The sequence below is a fragment of the Pongo abelii genome, chromosome 17 (genome assembly GCF_028885655.2).
Source record: "Pongo abelii isolate AG06213 chromosome 17, NHGRI_mPonAbe1-v2.0_pri, whole genome shotgun sequence".
Lineage (NCBI taxonomy): Eukaryota > Metazoa > Chordata > Mammalia > Primates > Hominidae > Pongo > Pongo abelii.
Window position 1 is genome coordinate 61,174,097 of NC_072002.2, and position 17,610 is coordinate 61,191,706.

A 17,610-nucleotide genomic window follows, 5' to 3' on the forward strand; every position below is an offset into this window, starting at 1 on the left:
CAACAAATATTACTGATCAAGAGGAAATAGCCACATGATGGGGTGCATAGCAAATCTCAGCACCATCTTGATGGAAATGGTTCTGCTCCAGCCAAGGGCAACCTTCCCTGTGGGCAGGGCAGGGAGGATCTGGGCAGGGGACTTCAGAGAAGCAGGGAACACCCACCTGACACCTGCTTCTTGATGCCACCCACCCACACACACCTACACACACTTGCTGGCTGATATCCGAAATCCCTGCAGCAGGGACAGAGCTTTGGCCCCCACCCCTAAATGGAGGTTTGAGACCAAGACTCCCCACCCTACTCCCCGATAGAAGGGGCCAGTGAATCCCTGCTTGGTTGTGGTTGGGTCCTATGCCTCATCCTTCAAATTCATTCACCTTCAAGTTAAAGGAACCAGGTGGAATACCAAAGTGCAGGGAGTTTTGAGCCACCGGAACAAGACCTGCTTCTTCCACCCTAGGAAGTGGACAATGTGGCAGGGGCTGCAGGGCCACCCCGGGTGGGGCTTCCCCCCTCCCTGGCCTTTTGCCGGGGTCTGTACCTGGAGCTGGAGTCACTGCTGCTCTGCACTGCTGGATCATCTGTGACATTAAAGAGCCCCGTCCAATTGGTCAGCTGGTCACCACTCTGCCAACCAAACTGGAGGCCTCTGGCAAGAAAACGAGGCAGTCGGTACTCATGCTCATTTGCTGGGTTAAGCCTGCCTACCAGAGAGCCGCATTCTGTTGCTGTGCCCAAATGACACATCGCCTTGGTCATGCAATTAAAGGAGGCGATGGTACTGACTCCAACCATGAGGATGGCGATCATAAACCACAGCCCTCTGCAGTGCTGTCTGCGGTTCTGCACCCATCCCCTCATTCCATCTGTACCAGCAGGGCTGAGAGCACGCATTTCACACACAGGGACATTGAGACTTCGCTAGACAAAGGTCGCAGAGCTCTTCTACCTCCTATACCGTGCCATCCCTCAATTCCTGGCTCAAGTTAAGCCAAAAGAGCGCCAGCACCACATTTTGTCCTCCTCAAAAGCCAGACACACTTCAGAGCTTTTAATAAAATCTACAGTATTCCAGCACACAAGGACACCACTTTTGGTTCAAGACATGCACTCAGCACATATTTATCTCCACTCCTTCCCCAGCCCTCACTAAAATGACAGCAAAGGGATAAATACAGACATGCATGTCGGGAGAAGGCCATAGAAGGGGCCAGCAATAACATGCTGGATGATGAAAAGCACAAGGTCACGGACCTCCACCAGCCAGTGGACATCTTACTTCCTGAAAAAAGCAGATCTACTCGCAGTGAACAACTCAGGAAGGCTCAGGAATGGAAGGTCCCCAGGGCCAGCAAAGGTGGGAGTGCACAATGGAGCTAAGAGCAGCATTGTTGGAAGTCTGCACAAAAAGCAGTTAGACAACCCTCTCCCCAACGCCCTGTGAATTCCCATACCAGGCCCTCTTCCCAAGCCCAGGCAGCCTGGCCACTCCACCTGCCCACCTCACAGATGTCAGGAGATTGCTTTCTGGGGAAACTGACTCACAGAAGTTCTGCGCTGTTTTCTCTTATCAGAGACTCTGCACTGAAAACAGTGGGTGTGCCTCAAAGTCTGCTTACTGAGTGCACCTGGCTTCTGAACGCTTGGGTCACACACCCTGCCTTCCAGGTTTGTTGAGGGATGGGTTTATCAGGAGGGAAACTGATCCGCTCAAAAGAAACAGATATGGAGGAAAGGGTTGGTGCCCGATTAATTGCCCCAGGGCAGGTCTCAGCCTGGCACTATGGCATCTGGGGCTGGCTACTTCTTTGTTGTGGGACTGTCCTGTGCATTATAGGACGCTGAGCAACATCCCTGCTCTCTACCACTAGATGCCAGCAGCATTGTACCCTGGACCCTTCTGTTGGGGCAATCAAAAATGTCTCCAGACATTGCCAATGTCTCCTGGGGGCAAAATTGCCCCAGTTGAGAATCGCTGTCTATAACAATCCACAGAGCTTCCAAGAAACCTTCTAGTGACTGGCTAGCCCTTAAATATAAACAAGCTATTAAGACCATCAGCATGTGAAGAAAACTTTAACCGTCAGAGAACAAAATAAAACAAAACAGCTTTCTCTGCTCATGCCCAGTGTGGTCTCAATATGCAGAACAATGCCAGTGAGTTCATAAACCTGCACCTCCCATGGAAATGCTCCACCAGCAACCAACGGTGCCGAGGACCATGCGTCCATGCAAAAGGACATGGGCGAGATTGACAAGGTTACGGGCAGGTTTAACGACCAGTTTAAAACCTATGTTATCCAGAGGGCCATTCGCAGGATGGGTGAGTCAGATTATTCCATTCTCCGATTGGCCAAAGCCAACAGCATCTCCACAGAAAGAACTTTTGACTGGACAGAATCATGGATGTGGAATATTTCTCTAAATAAATAGTGAGGACAGGCTTGATGGCTCATGCCTATAATCCCAGCACTTTGGGAGGCCGAGGTGAGTGGATCATCTGAGCTCAGGAGTTTGAGACCAGATTAGACAACATGGTGAAACCCCATCTCTACAAAAAATACAAAAATTAGCTGGGCATGGTGGCACTCGCCTGTAGTCCCAGCTACTTGGGAGGCTAAGGCAGGAGAATCCCTTGATCCTGGGAGGTGGAGGTTGAAGTGAGCCGAGATCACACTACTGCACTCTAGCCTGAGCAAAAGAGTGAGACCCTGTCTTGAATGAATAAATGAATGAATGGATGAATGAATAAATAGTGAAACACTTAAAAAAAGAATGCAGGGGGAAAAAGACAAATGAAAAAAGCAGAAGGCCGAGCGTGGTGGCTCATGCCTGTAATCCCAGCACTTTGGAAGGCTGAGGCAGGCAGACTGCCTGAGGTCGGGAATTCGAGACCAGCCTGGCCAGCATGGTGAAACCCTGTCTCTACTAAAAATACAAGAATTAGCCGGGCATGGTGGCAGGTGCCTGTAATCCCAGCTACTGATTATAGTAGCTGGGAGGCTGAGGCAGGAGAAAGGAGAATCGCTTGAACCTGAGAGGTGAAGATTGCAGTGAGCCGAGATCGTGCCATTGCACTCCAGCCTGGGTGACAAGAGCAAAACTCCATCTAAAAAAAGAAAAAAGCAGAAATTTTTTTTTCAATAAAACCTTTAATAATAAATAGCCTCTTAGCTAAGGGAATGGGGCAGCAGATGGTCACTGGAGCTGGGAACTGATCCATCCATATCTCCACTAATAGGCTGAGTGCCTGAGTCTCTGCACCTCTCAAGGCCTCTGTTCCCATCTTTCAAGAGGACTGTCTCAGTTGCCTTCAAAGTCCTTGACTGCAAGTATCACAGATCTGAGCCTTCTTCTATGATGCCCACGCACCTCCCTCTTCAGAAGTCTAGCTCACCTCCCACGTGTGTGTCAGCTTAGTCTCCCAGCCAGACCCTGGGCTGAGGAGGCCCCTTGGTGCCCTGCCAGCAGAGAGCTGCACACATGAAGACCTCAGTGATGCTTTGCTGAGTGACAGTAGACTCTGTTCTCATACTCTCCAGGCTCCACAGCAGTGGGGAGCTCAGAGGAAAAGGTACAACTTGCAGGGCAGAGGCTGAAGCCAAAGCAAAATGCCTGTCCAGTTCTTAGTCCATTCAAAAAACAGAAGCGCTCCGGTCTGGTTCTGATTCAATAGTTATTCATTTATCCATTTATTTATTTATTGAAGTGGTTGTTTCCTTTCAAAGAGATCACCAAGGTATTTCTTGGAGAAAATTTGGGTTTGGTTTATTCGGAAGAGAGACACTTTGAGCACCTATTATGAACCCGGCCCTTTACATAAATGGTCTCATTTCCTACAAACGCCTCATGCAGAAAATCTCATGATCGGGCCAAGCATGGTGGCTCACACCTGTAATCCCAGAACTTTGGGAAACCAAGGCGGGTGGATCACTTGAGGTCAGGAGTTCGAGACCAGCCTAGCCAACATGGTGAAACCCCGTGTCTACTAAATATACAAAAATTAGCTGGGCATGGTGGTGCGTGCCTGTAATCACAGCTACTCTGGGAGGCTGAGGCATGAGAATCACTTGAACTTGGGAGGCAGAGGTTGCAGTGAGGAGAGATCATGCCACTGCACTCCAGCCTGGGTGACAGAGCAGGATGAAAGAAAGGAAGAAAGAGAGAAAGAGAGAGAGGAAGGAAGGAAGAGACAGAGAGAGAAAGAAACGAAGGAAGAAAGAAAATCTCATTATCTCCATTTACAGCTGATGAAATATGCAGCTTAGAGAGGTTTAGTAGCTTGCCCAAGTAACAAGTAGCTAAGCTAAGATTTAAACTGAGGGCTAACTCTAAATGCTTCTACTCCTAAAAGCCTTTACCAAACAGCCTAGAGGCCAAGAAAACAGTAATATTTCCACCTGAGATTTTGCAAACTAGCTAGTTCACAAACATATCAAATCAATGTCCAGCCCAGGAGTCTGCTATGAAACTGATGGGTCCTTAAAAAATAGTCTAACCAGCTAGACTTCTTCCCACAGAATGCATGAAGGATCAGCTAGCCAGCCACACTGTCATCCTCCTACCCATGGTGAGACCCTATGTCCCTTCACATGGCAGTCCCCTCCCAGGACTACAGAAGCGAGGGACTACTGAGCAGAAAATATGATGACTTAGAAAGACACTCATTATTAAATGGCATGGAGGGGGGGGAAACAAGCTACAAAAGGAGATACCCAGTAGTAGTTCCATTTCTGTAAGGTTTTATATCAGAAAGCTGGTTACTTTTGTAGGTGGAATTAAAGTTTATTCTTTCTTTTGGTTTAGCAATGTTTACTCATTTATCTCAAAAAAACCTAACTGCATAACTTTCAAAACCAATGTATTATATAATTTAAATTCCATTCCTGAGCTAAGGATAGGATCTATTATTAGTCAAAGAAACCCAATGAGGAAGGTGTGTGGAGGTATAAAGGAAGATGACAAAAGGAAAAAAAATTCATGGCTGGGCACAGTGGCTCACGCCTGTAATCCCAGCACTTTGGTAGGCCATGGTGGGAGGATCACTTGAGGTCAGGAGTTTGAGACCAGCCTGACCAACATGGTGAAACCCCATCTCTACTTAAAAAAAAAAAAAAAAAAAAAAAATTATCCGGGCATGGTGGTGCACACCTGTAGTCCCAGCTACTTGGGAGGCTGAGGCAGAATTGCTTGAACCTGGGAGGCAGAGGCTGCAGTGAGCCGAGATTGCGCCACTGCACTCCAGCCTGGGTGACTGAGTGAGACTCTGTCTCAAAAATAATCATTAAGTAAAATAAACTTTTTAAAAAATTTTAAAAATAAAACATTTTATTCACTCATTCATTTATACAACATTTATTGAGCATCTACTATGCATTAGGAACTCGTAGTTGCTGGGCCAAGTAACAGCAAAGAGCAAACTCTTGTTTCCAAAATGCGCACCATAAAATTGAGATAATTACACTAACACACATGGAAATATTAGCAAACAAGATAGGGCAAAATCAAGCGCTTAAACGGAGTGCTGTGACTGGTTTTTTATGTCTAATTTATTTTTTCAAAAAGAAAAGATTTGAAGTAAATACGGCAGGATGTTAACATTTGTTAACACTGCTAATTCTCAGTCATGACTGCATGAATGTTTATATTGTTCTCCACATTCTTTTGTAGTCTATAATCCCATAATAAAAATACACGTTAAAATAATTTTTAAGGCCAGGCACGGAGGCTCGCGCCTGTAATCTCAGCACTTTGGGAGGCCAAGGCGGGTGGATCACGAGGTCAGGAGTTCAAGACCAACCTGGCCAAGATGGTGGAACCCCATCTCTACTAAAAATACAAAAAAATTAGCCCAGTGTGGTGGCACATGCCTGTAATCTCAGCTACTCAGGAGGCTGAGGCAGAAAATTGCTTGAACCCGGGAGGCAGAGGTTGCAGTGAGTCGAGATCACACCACTGCATTCCAGCCTGGGTGACAGAGCGAGACTCCATCTCAAAAAACAAACAAACAAACAACAACAACAACAAAAAACAAGTGCTTAACTGTGCTAAACTCATAATCACTAACAAGGCCTTGGAGTAGCCAAGGGCAGCTTCCTGGACTCAGTCAGCCTTGCAGAATCTTTGCACCTTGCAGGTTAAGCTAGAATTGAACACAGCCTTGAACCTAAGGAAACAGAACATATAAGAATTATGTAAACTGATATATTCAAGACTGGATTCAGATATTTAGAGGCCTCAAGCACTGAAAAGTGTGTGGTGCCACCTCACGCCCATACTTACTCAAAAGTTATGTGCCTGTTAAAATAAAAATAGCTCTGTCTAGATTTTCTGATTATGAAATCTGGGATATGTTTATGGCGGCTCAACTTTTCTCTGTTGTGTGGTTATTGCTGACAATCTGGCTCAGCCAGGTCCCTGGTTGTGTAACCCACAGCCATGTAACTTAGCCCCTTGCTCTCATGGCAATGAATCCTACAGTCATCAGAGGATGGGGAAAGCTGCCCATGCTTCCCTGAGCCAACTACCAGGGGAATTTCAGGACAGAAGGCAAAATCACATCTCAGAGAAGCAATTTAAAAACAGGTGGAACTACCTCCATTAATAATACCCTCCAAATATTGTAAGGCATTATCTTATTAAAATTTTTGCCAATGGATTAAAATATATATATGTTCCAGGCACTGTGACAGATTTACATGTTATTTCAAATCCTCCCAAAAGCCTATAGGTGGGCATTAGTATCCCCATTTCACACATGAGGAAACTGAACCTAGGGAGATTAGATTTACAACCTGCCCAGATATTGTGAAGAGCAAAGTATTCAAGCCCAAGCCCAACGTCAGGGCCCATGTTTCTTCCTTCTCTCCTTTAACCCCATGTTCTCATGCTCTTTTTTGGGGAAAAAAAGACTTTTCCATTGTCCAATTTTTTAATATTATTTGAGCTGCTACCATTGCTGTGGACTGTTTAATGATGAAGTCTATATAAAATAAACCATGGATGGGCGTGGTGGCTCACGCCTGTAAGCATTTTGGGAGGCCGAGGCAGGCGGATCACAAGGTCAAGGGATCGAGACCATCCTGGCCAACATGGTGAAACCCCGTCTCTACTAAAAATACAAAAATTAGCTGGGTGTGGAGGCATGAGCCTGTAGTCCCAGCTACTCGGGAGGCTGAGGCAGGAGAATAGCTTGAACCCGGGTGGCAGAGGTTGCAGTGAGCTGAGATCACACCACTGCACTCCAGCCTGGTGATAGAGCGAGACTCCATCTCAAAAAAAAAAAAACAAAAAAAACAAAAAAAAACTATAGAGTATTATAAAATGAAGAGGCTGAACCAAATCATCTCTGAGATCCTTTCCCATTTTGATTGAAGAGCCAAAGTCACAGAATTTCTGGCACTGGAGGAGGCCAGTGGAGGCAATTTTGTGGGGGACACAGGAAGGGGAGGAAGTGGCACATGCGTAGCTCTCCATTCACAGTGTGTGGGCTCCTGCACAATCTGCCTTTGCATATGGTAGGCCTGGGGCCAAGCGTCCGCGAGTGCCCACACAGATGCTGGAATCTCCAGGGTGGTTGAACCAAAAGAGGCTGAATCTATGGGGCACAGGGCACTTGGCACTGTGAACTTGGGTTCCCCACAGAAGCCCCACCCCTGATGCCAGAGCCCAGGACCCCATGTGCTGACTGCTCAACCCAGTGGGGCACAGCGTGCAGCCCAGGTCACCAAGAGACTGCCCATGTGCTCAAGACAAAAAGAAACTGAACCTATCCTTGCAAACCACCTCCAAGAGCCTCCTGCTTCAGGCTGAGGCCCCCGCAGGCTCTGGAGAGTGAGACTGAAGCCACTGTCATTGCTATGCTCTGTTTTTCAGGTCAGTAGAGGACAGAAAGGCAGCTGCTTCCTAGATGGTCTCCTAGGTCTTCATGCCTTCCCTGTCCAATGGCCTGAACACTGCCATCAGAGTGAGCTTCCTAAGGAGTATCCCAATAGCACCACTTGTCTATTCCAGAACCTTCCAAGACGGCCTACGACCCAAAGGACAGGATCAGACCCTCAACTCAGTGCCCCAGCAGTGGCCCTGCAGTTTCACTTGCACCCCTCTGCAAACCTCAGCTTTTTAAGCCACTATTGTGCTCCCACAATCATCTTGCACCCCACCTGCCTCAATGTCCCTCAACCTCCAACGTCCAGCTCAAGCACCACCACTTCCCTGAGGCCCTTCTTGACCACTCTGGCCCAGCCTACCGGGCCGTCCCACCTTGGAACCAAGTCAGCACTTACTCTCCAACCCCCTACACCTTCTCATCCTGCCTGACTCAGCAGTCACCTCTGCCTGTCTATCTGTGAGTTCTGTCACCCCTACATAATTATGGTCCTTCCTAGGGAAGAAACTAGACTTTATATCTAAAACTGGGCCCCAAATTGTCTTTCTCAAAGTCCTTAAGTAACCAGAGTGGGGAAAGGGGGCCAGGGGTGGGTGCCTTGAGATTCTAGAACTATGGGATCCTGAACTCCACCCTCCCCAGAGGCCCCCTTAGGAAAATTGGAACAGGAGGGTCTTACCAGTCCTGGGAAAGAGGAAGAAACAGAGAGAGGGGAGGCCAGCCAGAAACACATGCCAGACTGCTTGTTGAGTCCAGCCCTCCTGGGGCAGGCAAAAGGGCTGCAGCCATAGAGGTGTTAGAGGTGTTGCCAGGCAAACTCCCACCCAAGAGACAAGTTTTACAGTGGATAATCCAGAGCTAGTAAGGGGCACCAGGCAGGGAGGGGTATGACTTGAAGGGCCACAGGGGCTGTCCCCTGTCCCTAAAGTATCTTACCCATTAACCTGTCACTAAAACTCCAAAAGAATGACAGTGTTGCGACCAACAATTACAAATGGACTTCTTCAGTGTTAGGAGATACTGCTGCTGCCCTCAAGAACTGACAGTCTGGTTTTAACTGTTATTTGGGAAATGACCACCTTGCACAGGTGGGGTCCTCGGAGGAGTCCAGAGGTTGGGGGGTGGTGAGAGGACAGAAAATGCAGTGAACTGGAGGAGGCCGGGCCAGGGATCTACTAAGAACTGCAGCACTAATCCCAGAAATTGTTAGTTCTCAGTGAGGGGCAAATAGCTCCAATTGCTAAACAGCCTTTGGCAGGATTTTAGGCAGAAGTGCCAGTCTGATGAGGGAGAAGGTTCTGGGTAAGAAGGTGTTATCAGTGCCTCTCCATCACTCACAAACCTGCAGCTGCCATGTTCCTTTAAAGATGTTAACACCAGCCCCATAGGTGGCCACTTTCTTCAGAGCCTCAATAGCCATCCAAGCAGATGACTCACCTCCAGGCAATGCTTGCCTCTAGAGATTCTTGGATAGGGGGGCTCACATTCCACCATTCTCTAGTAGTGTGACTCTCAGCATTGAACCTCTTGAAGTCTCAGTTTTCTCATCCATCAAAGGGAATGAATAATCCTCAACCTAAGGATATAAACAGTCTACAAAAGCAGACATATAAATGCTAACATGCATATAAAGGCTCTTATATCTAATATACACAATTAAAATGTATTTAACCCAATGTTTGCATACAGAAAAGATAATGGAGTGGTTGATGGAGAAGGTGAGAAGTCTTCCTTTCCATTTGTACACACTTTTGTAACTTTTGATTTTATACATGCTTGCATTACTTTTTCAAAAAATAAACAAAAGTAGGCCCGGCATTTTGGGAGGCCAAGGCAGGGGGATAGCTTCAGCTCAGGAGTTTGAGACCAGCCTAGGCAACATAGTGAGAACCTGTCTCTATCAAAAAACCAAAAAATTAGAGCTTAGGAGGCTGCATCAGGAAAATCATTTGAGCACAGGAGGTTGAGGCTGCAATTAGTCATGATTACACCACTGCACTCTAGCCTGGGTGACAGGGAAAGATGCTGTCTCAAAAAATAAAAATAAAAGTAAATAAGCAAAAGTAGGCTGGGCACAGGAGCTAATGCCTGTAATTCCAGTGCTTTGGGAGGCTGAAGTGGGAGGATTGCTTGAGACCCAGAGTTAAAAGCTGCACTGAGCTATGATTGTGCTACTGCACTACAGCCCGGATGACAGAGCAACAACACCCTGCGTCTAAAAAAGAAACAAGAAACAATAACACAGATGGTCACCCCAACTACCAGGTGAAGTGAAGATGAACTATGTGTGACAAATGGCTCTGTCAACTACGCAAGGGCTAGTTGTTTATCCAGAGAAGATGCAGGTAGCGGGCTGTAGCTGCCTGGCTATGTCAAGGGGGAGATTTCTTTCTGTCTTTGCAGTCTCTTAGCAGATTGCCTGAGATCAGCACTGATTTAATGCTTATTCAATAGTAAAAATGTTTTCTTTCTCTACCAAAAGAAAAAGAAAAAGGCCTTTTGGTAACTCTTTTGGCGTTGCACAAACAGGAGGGATGGTAGTGACGATGATGGCTGGTATTGACACAAAAATGAAAAATGAGGAAAACAAAACAGGGGTAGTTGTTTCATGCTGAGAACGTCATGCTTTTCTCCTGAGTAACTGCTACTACCCATACCCCTTGGGGAACTAGAGGTCACTGATCACTGGGCTCAGGGCCCCTTCACCTCCCTCTCGCCCCAGCAGGAGAGCCCAGGTCCCTGGGCCTGGCTCAGCAGCCAGAGTGGCTGCAGCCGCTGATCTGAAAGCCCTTCCTGACCCAAGTCTTAACCAAGAACAAAGCCAAATCCACTTCTCCTCCCTAAGACAACTCAGTTTCAAGCCAGCAGCCACCCCAGAACAGATGCCCTTACCTTCCTGACGGATCCCATCCTGGCCAGGGGAGGGACCTGCTCATCCTATGACCATCATCTCTAAAGTTAGGGACGGCACCATAACATGCACTCTTTTGCTCAAGAAGCTCTCCTTAGAGAGCTCATCTATGCTCTTCTTGGACCTTTTAGAGCATCACACACCCTGGGTAAAACAGCCAATAAAAGTACAACCGCACATTAATCATTTATATTTCCACAAAGTGCTTCACTTCTACCAGGGAGCAAATTCAAACCTGGGCATGAGGGGGCCAGACAGAGAACGAGCGAAGCGAAGGCAACAAGAACAGGGGAGGGTGTCTGCGCTGCCCGAGTTGTGGGAAGACAGGCCTCAGGTTGCCACTTTGCTCATTTGTCCAAGAGGGGCAGGAAGGCCAGGCTTTTATTTTTCATTTCCCAGTTCTTAAAGGTTGCCAATGAATCCAAACTTGAAACACTGTGCAGACCAAATACGACACGCTGTAGGCTGCAGACCGCCCATTGACAGCCCCTGAGTTGCGGCATCTTGCTCCATCCTGACCCCAGTCCTGTGAGGGAGGGAGGCAGAGTGCACCTTCAGCCATCACAGCTGAGGAAACAGGCATAGAGTGGAAAGTTAGCTCAAGCCACCTGGGGGCAAAGAGAGGCCTGGAACCCAGGAGTCCTGATTCCCAGTTCAGGCCTCTCAGCACCCAACGTCTGGATCCTGTCCCGGGAGTCAGTTGCACACAGCACACATTGGGGTCTTCCCATATTGGGGTGCTGGGTCAGTGACCTCAGCCTTCTGGCCTCATGCACAACACACCTGTTCACCTTTACTGCCATCCTCACACTGGCCCAGGTGAGCGCATTCCAGGGCCCTGCCTGTCACCACCCCCTCCCTCTTGACAGGCATACAATAGGAATGAGAATGACTGTACTCCCTATCATTACAGGGATAACGTTGAGTATGCTCTATTCGTAAAAAAACAATAAAAGAAGAAAATCATTCACAAACGTTGCTTTTTAACTTTTGTGGGAGGATAATCTATTGAATTATTCATTTGTATTTTCCCTCCTCCATTCCAGAAAGGTAGCTCAGTTTTTTTATCTTCAACCCAGGGCCAACTGGGTTATGGGGGCGAAAGGCTTCAATGCTCAAGAAATTGTGCTGTGAAGAAACTGTGTGAGAGAGTCCTGGGGGAGGTGGGGGGCCAGTGTCTCTGGGTCTGGGGAGGGCTGCAGTGGAAGTGGTGAGACCATGGCCCAAACCAGGAAGCGCATGCTAGCAGCTTGAGATCACTCTCTCCACATCCCTCACAAGGGATAGCAGGACCTCAGAAAGGGGCAGCTCGGGAGGCTGGACCCAGGGCTCCAGAAGCCTCCAGAAAGCAGTGAGCAGATCAGCGAGGCAAGCACAGCCCAGGGGGGGCCACGGCACTCTTCTGTTCCACACAAGACCCTCAGGGTCTTCACACAACCCTGGGAGGGGGAAGACCCCTAAGGCGCCTCAACATTGGTGGATTCAATTTCCCACAAACTGGTGGGTAAGGTTTAGTCATGTTTTTAATGAAAAGAAAGTTTAAAAATGAGCCATTTCTTTCACAGGCCAAGCTTGTGAAATAAAATGTATAATTGCTTTTCTATTGTTAATCAGCAAATCACTTGCATTGGACCTCACAGTGTATCGAGGGTACCTTTCCTTTTCCCATTCATTCTATTTTTATCTTGTTATATATGCATAATATTTATCTTATGATATTATTCTATATTGGTCCAACAGCCATCCCAGGCCACATACTGAGGCTCAACAGCAAGCAAGCCACCAAAGCCTTGCCCCAGCGACTCTTAATTTCTACCAGAGGGAGACAGATATGACGACAATAAACTAACAGGCGACAAAATGCATCATATGCTAAAGGGCGAAAAGTGTTATGGAAGAAATAAAGGGAGGAAAGGGGGATAAGGGGGCTTGGGGTAGGGGAGGAATGTTATTCCACACAGGGCAGTCAGGGAGGCCTCTCTGGGAAGGGGACACATGAGCAGGACAGGAAGTGGGTGATGAGGGGCCAGCCCAGGTGGATGTGCTAGGTGAGGCCTGTCCCCTGCAGAGGCAGAGGCAGAGGTGAGGGAGGATGAGCTTTCACTAGGGCCGAGTGAGCCAGGGGCAGGGTGGCCAGTGATGGGGCGTCAGTTCATGGAAGAAAGGAACACTGCCTTTCTGGGGTCCCTCAAAGCCATGTGAGAGGAAGGTGAGCCCAATTTCATCTCTGGAGGAGCCAAGAACTCAGCCAGGAGTCTCTGTGGGCTGGGCCCAGAATGTAGGCCTCTCCCCGTCCCTAGGGGGCTCCGACCGCCCTTCCCCCACCTACCTCCCGAAGCCCTCCACCATCCCCAGGTCCAAGTAAGGAGATGGGCCCCTCAGAGAAGGTGCCAGGACCTTCCCACCCAGATCAAAGCGGAGATGCTGCTGGTTGTGCAGCATTCTCAGCAGGATGAACGGGCACAATGACCAGGTCCTGCGCTCCCTTGCCTGTCCACGCTCCTGACTCACTCTGTGACTTACGTCACTTTCCTGTGAAGATCCAGAGGATAACAATTCCCTCATCGGAAAAAGGAAGGGGTTTCATTCACCAGGGTCCACCTGGGGGGCCTTTCGTTGGAGGCAAAAGAAAAGATGCTGCAGGGCAGGAGTATCTGGAGTGAGGAGAGGAATGGAGAGACCCCCAACCCCTAGGCCGTTCCCCACCTCCCCCTACCCCTGCTCTCCACCCTGGCAGTACACCTGGGGTTGTCTCTCTAATCTTTTGGGCAGAAATCTCACTCTTCCTTTTCCAGGCTCCACTCAAAGCCTAAATCTTATCCAGTGGCTCCCAAATTGACTCCGTGGAACACTGGGGCACCCTTTGAGCCTCTGCAGAGGAGAGGAGGGAAAATGGTGGAGGTAGGGTTGAGGACAAGGGAACTAGGTAGGCAGGACTGGAGCCCCCATCCTGTTTCAAGCACAGCATCCTTCCTTCTAAGGTAAGCATGGGCTCCTACACAGCCCTTGGCCAGACGGGTCTCTCTGTCTTCTGACTCCAGCAGCAATGAACAAGAGTTTGCACCATCCACTTGGCACTCAGTATATAAGATAGTTGTAAACTCTTCACGTGTGTTTGAGCCTTCCCTGCCCTACCCCAAGAGAGCACCCTGTTTCATCCATCTTGGTAAGTCTGATGGTTAATTTTAAGTGTCAACTTGATTAGATTGAAGGATGCAAAATATTGTTCCTGAGTGTGTCTGTGAGGGTGTTGCCAAAGGAGATTAACATTTCAGTCAGTGGACTGGGAGAGGCAGACCCACCCTTAATGTGGGTAGGCACCATCTAATCAACTGCCAATGTGGCTAGAATAAAGCAGGCTTACTGAGTCTCCTGGCCTTCATCTTTCTCCATGCTGGATGCCTCCTGCCCTGGAAAATCGGACTCCAAGTTCTTCAACTTTTGGACTCTTGGACTTAACACCAGTGGATTGCCACGAGCTCTCAGGCCTTCAGCCACAGACTGAGGACTGCTCTGTTGGCTTCCCTACTTTTGAGGTTTGGGGACTTGGACTGGCTTCCTTGCTCCTCAGCTTGTAGACGGCCTATTGTGGGACTTCGTTTTGTGATCATGTGAGTCAATACTACTTAGTAAACTGCGCTTTATGTATACATCTATCCTATTAGTTCTGTGCCTCTAGAGAACCCTGACTAATACAGTAACCAATGTCTATAGCAGCACCAATAGAAATATACCAGGAGTCACATATATAATTTTAAATTTTCTGGTAGCCACATTATAAAAAAGTAAAAATTCATGTAATAAAATTTCTTAGAATTAAATACACATACCTATAAATAAGTGCACGCAAAATTGGTGAAATGAGAATTGATGGATTGTATCAATGTGAATTTCCTGGTTCTGATATTGTACTATATTGTTTGGGGTGTTTTAGTTTTTGAGACAGGGTCTTGCCCTGTTGCCCAGGCTGGAATGTAGCAGTGCTGTCATAGCCGACTGCAGCATCAACTTCCTGGGTCCAAGCAATCCTCCCACCTCAGCCTCCTGAGTAGCCAGGACTACAGGCATGCACCACCACACCTGGATAATTTTTTTTTTTTTTTTTTGTAGAGACAGGGTATCACTCTGTTGCCCAGGCTAGTCTCAGACTCCTGGAGTCAAGTGATCCTCCCACTTTGGCCTCCCAAAGTGCTAGGATTACAGACATGAGCCACCATGTCTGGACATGATATGGTACTATATTGTTTTGAAAGATGTTATCTTTGGAGGAAATTAGGGGAAGTGGATACAGGTTCTCTCTGTGTTGTTATACCTGCGTATGAATCTACAATTCTCAAGAAGATTTTTTGAAAGTAAAAAGAAACAGGTAAAATTCATTTCAATAATATACTTACTCTAACCAATATTCAAATATTATCATTTCAACACGCAAACAAGATAAAAAAATTAAGGAGATATGTCACATCCCTTTTTTGTATTATGTCTTCGAAATCCAACGTGTATTGTATATGTACAGACAGCATGTCTCAACTCAGACGCCACACTTCCAGTGCTCAGTAGTCACATGGGGCTAGCGGCTAGTGGACAGTGCAGGGCTAGTACACAAACGGCACTCAATGGATGCTTTCTGCATGAATGATGAATGAACCAATTAACCAACCTGAACTAAGAGGGGCCTGAAACTGGACCTGCAGAATAGCACCTCACCAGCAGAAGGGCACCGGGTGGGGGTAGGGGCACATAGGTGTGGGGACATTGGCTCTGCAGGCACTGCTGGGTGGAAAGAGAACCCCCCAAAATGAACTTGGATTAGAAGGAGGACAACAACCCAGCCTAACATGGAAGAAAGAGAAAGCATTTGGGAATTCTTGCTTCCTTTAAGCCTTCTTTTGGGGGTTGTGGGGTGTGGTTTATTTCCAAGAAATGGCAATGGTGGTCTTAGGAAGTATTGATCCTTTGATCTGCTGAGGAAGAATGGGGAGTTGGCAGGCTGGAGGAGTGAGGGGAGGGAGGTTTGGCCTTCCTTTGCCCAGAGACTTGACAAATGCAGCACAAAATCAGATGGGATCTCAGGCTGGAGTGAGCGTGGATGCATTTTATTCTCCCAGGACACCCCCACCCCGGACCCAGTGTGGCATTAAACTCCCAGAACCCCCACAGTGTGGCATCCCATACACATATCCTGGTTTACCTGCCTTATTTTCGTTCCCTCCACCCAGCCAGTCCAGGGGCTCTGCAGGACCTGTGGGCCACCTGGAAGGAGCCAGCAAAGCCCAGCCTGAGCCGTTCTCCTGAAGGACCAGTCCCTTGTGCCCCACGTCACCAGAGCTGGAAGAGAGGAAGCCACCTTGCCCACCCACTCACACTGCACGAGGCTAAAGAGAGACCAGACAGGCCGTCAGTCAGCTTCACAGAGCAATGGTGTCTAAAAAGAAACTTTCAAATCTTTGATAGCTTCCATCACCTGCTCCTCCTGCCTCAACACCTCAGCCTGTCCCCCAGATACCCCCAAATTCAGTCTCTGAGACCCACCAGTTCTTCAAAGCCTCTGTCAGGTCCCACCGGGCTACTCCCACCCCCTCATTGCTGTCTCCTCTGAAACCTACAAGATTTATAGTCTATGCCACAAAACTGCGAGTTTATTTATACACTGTCTTACATAATTTTTCATGTTTGTCTCTTTAAGTGTTCTGTAAGTTTCTTAAGGACATGAATCATACCAAATAATTCTTTAGTAGCATCCCCTCTCCCCCAGTGCAAAGCTGAGGGGGCGTTTAATGAATGTTTCTTGATTGTTAGGATAAAGTTTCAGGATTCCCTTTGTATGAATCCATCCATTCAACAATTAGTGTCAGGCACTGTGCTAGGACCTGAGAACTTAGAGATGAATAAAGCATCTCTTACAAGGGTCTTACCAGCTGTGTGACTTTACACATGTTACTTCCCCTCTCTGCATGAGTATGAAATGAGGAAGACTATGTATTTAATAGGGCTATGGAGAGGATTAAATGAAATAATCCTCATTTAGGATTAGCTTCTTAGGTTAGAACCTGCCTCATGATCCCTTAGTGAATGTTAATAATTAATTTTTTTTTTTTTTTGAGACAGAGTCTCACTCTGTCGCCCAGGCTGGAGTGCAGTGGTGCAATCTTGGCTCACTGCAACCTCCACCTCCCAGGTTCAAGCGATTCTCCTGCCTCAGCCTCCTAAGGAGCTGGAATTACAGGCATGCACCACCACGCCCGACTAGTTTTTGTATTTTTAGTAGAGATGGGATTTCACCACGTTGGCCAGGCTGGTCTCAAACTCCTGACCTCAGGTAATCTGCCCACCTCGGCCTCTCAAAATCCTGGGATTACAGGCATGAGACAACACTCCTGGCCAATAGTTAATATTATTACCTCATGAATCCTTCACCTGTGGGGATGAGGGGTGTCCCTAGGGTAATAGGTAGGGTTAAGAGCTAAATTAGAGAATTATTAGATAAGAAGTGAATGACCTGGATACATCAAAAAGGAGAAATTAAATTCTCTAAGAGGTAAATCCCTGGAAAATAGAAATGTCAAAAAAAAAAAAAAAAAAAAAAGGTGGGTGGGGCAAGGAAGAAGAGACAGAATCCGGGAGTAAGAGGGTATCACTGTGCTCCTGAGAGATATCTGAGGAAGGTGCAGGAAACTCACATCCAACATCTGGTGCAGGGCTGGGCATATGGCAGGTCAGAGCCAGGATTAGAGGAAGGCCAGCAAGGCACCCGGCACACAACATTTAAAGAGGTCCTCATTCTCAGGCTCATGTAAGTACAAAGT

At 47.6% G+C, this 17,610-nt stretch overlaps 1 protein-coding gene across 1 annotated transcript in view; it reads right to left on the bottom strand.

Moving 5' to 3' along the window:
- The window catches only part of ST8SIA5 (ST8 alpha-N-acetyl-neuraminide alpha-2,8-sialyltransferase 5), a 79,007-nt gene that overhangs the window by 42,927 nt on the left and 18,470 nt on the right, over positions 1-17,610 (bottom strand). Inside the window, exon 2 of the mRNA XM_024235964.3 lies at positions 547-654. Within this exon, the coding sequence (XP_024091732.2) occupies positions 547-654 (108 nt within the window). The remainder of the gene's footprint in view (positions 1-546; positions 655-17,610) is intronic.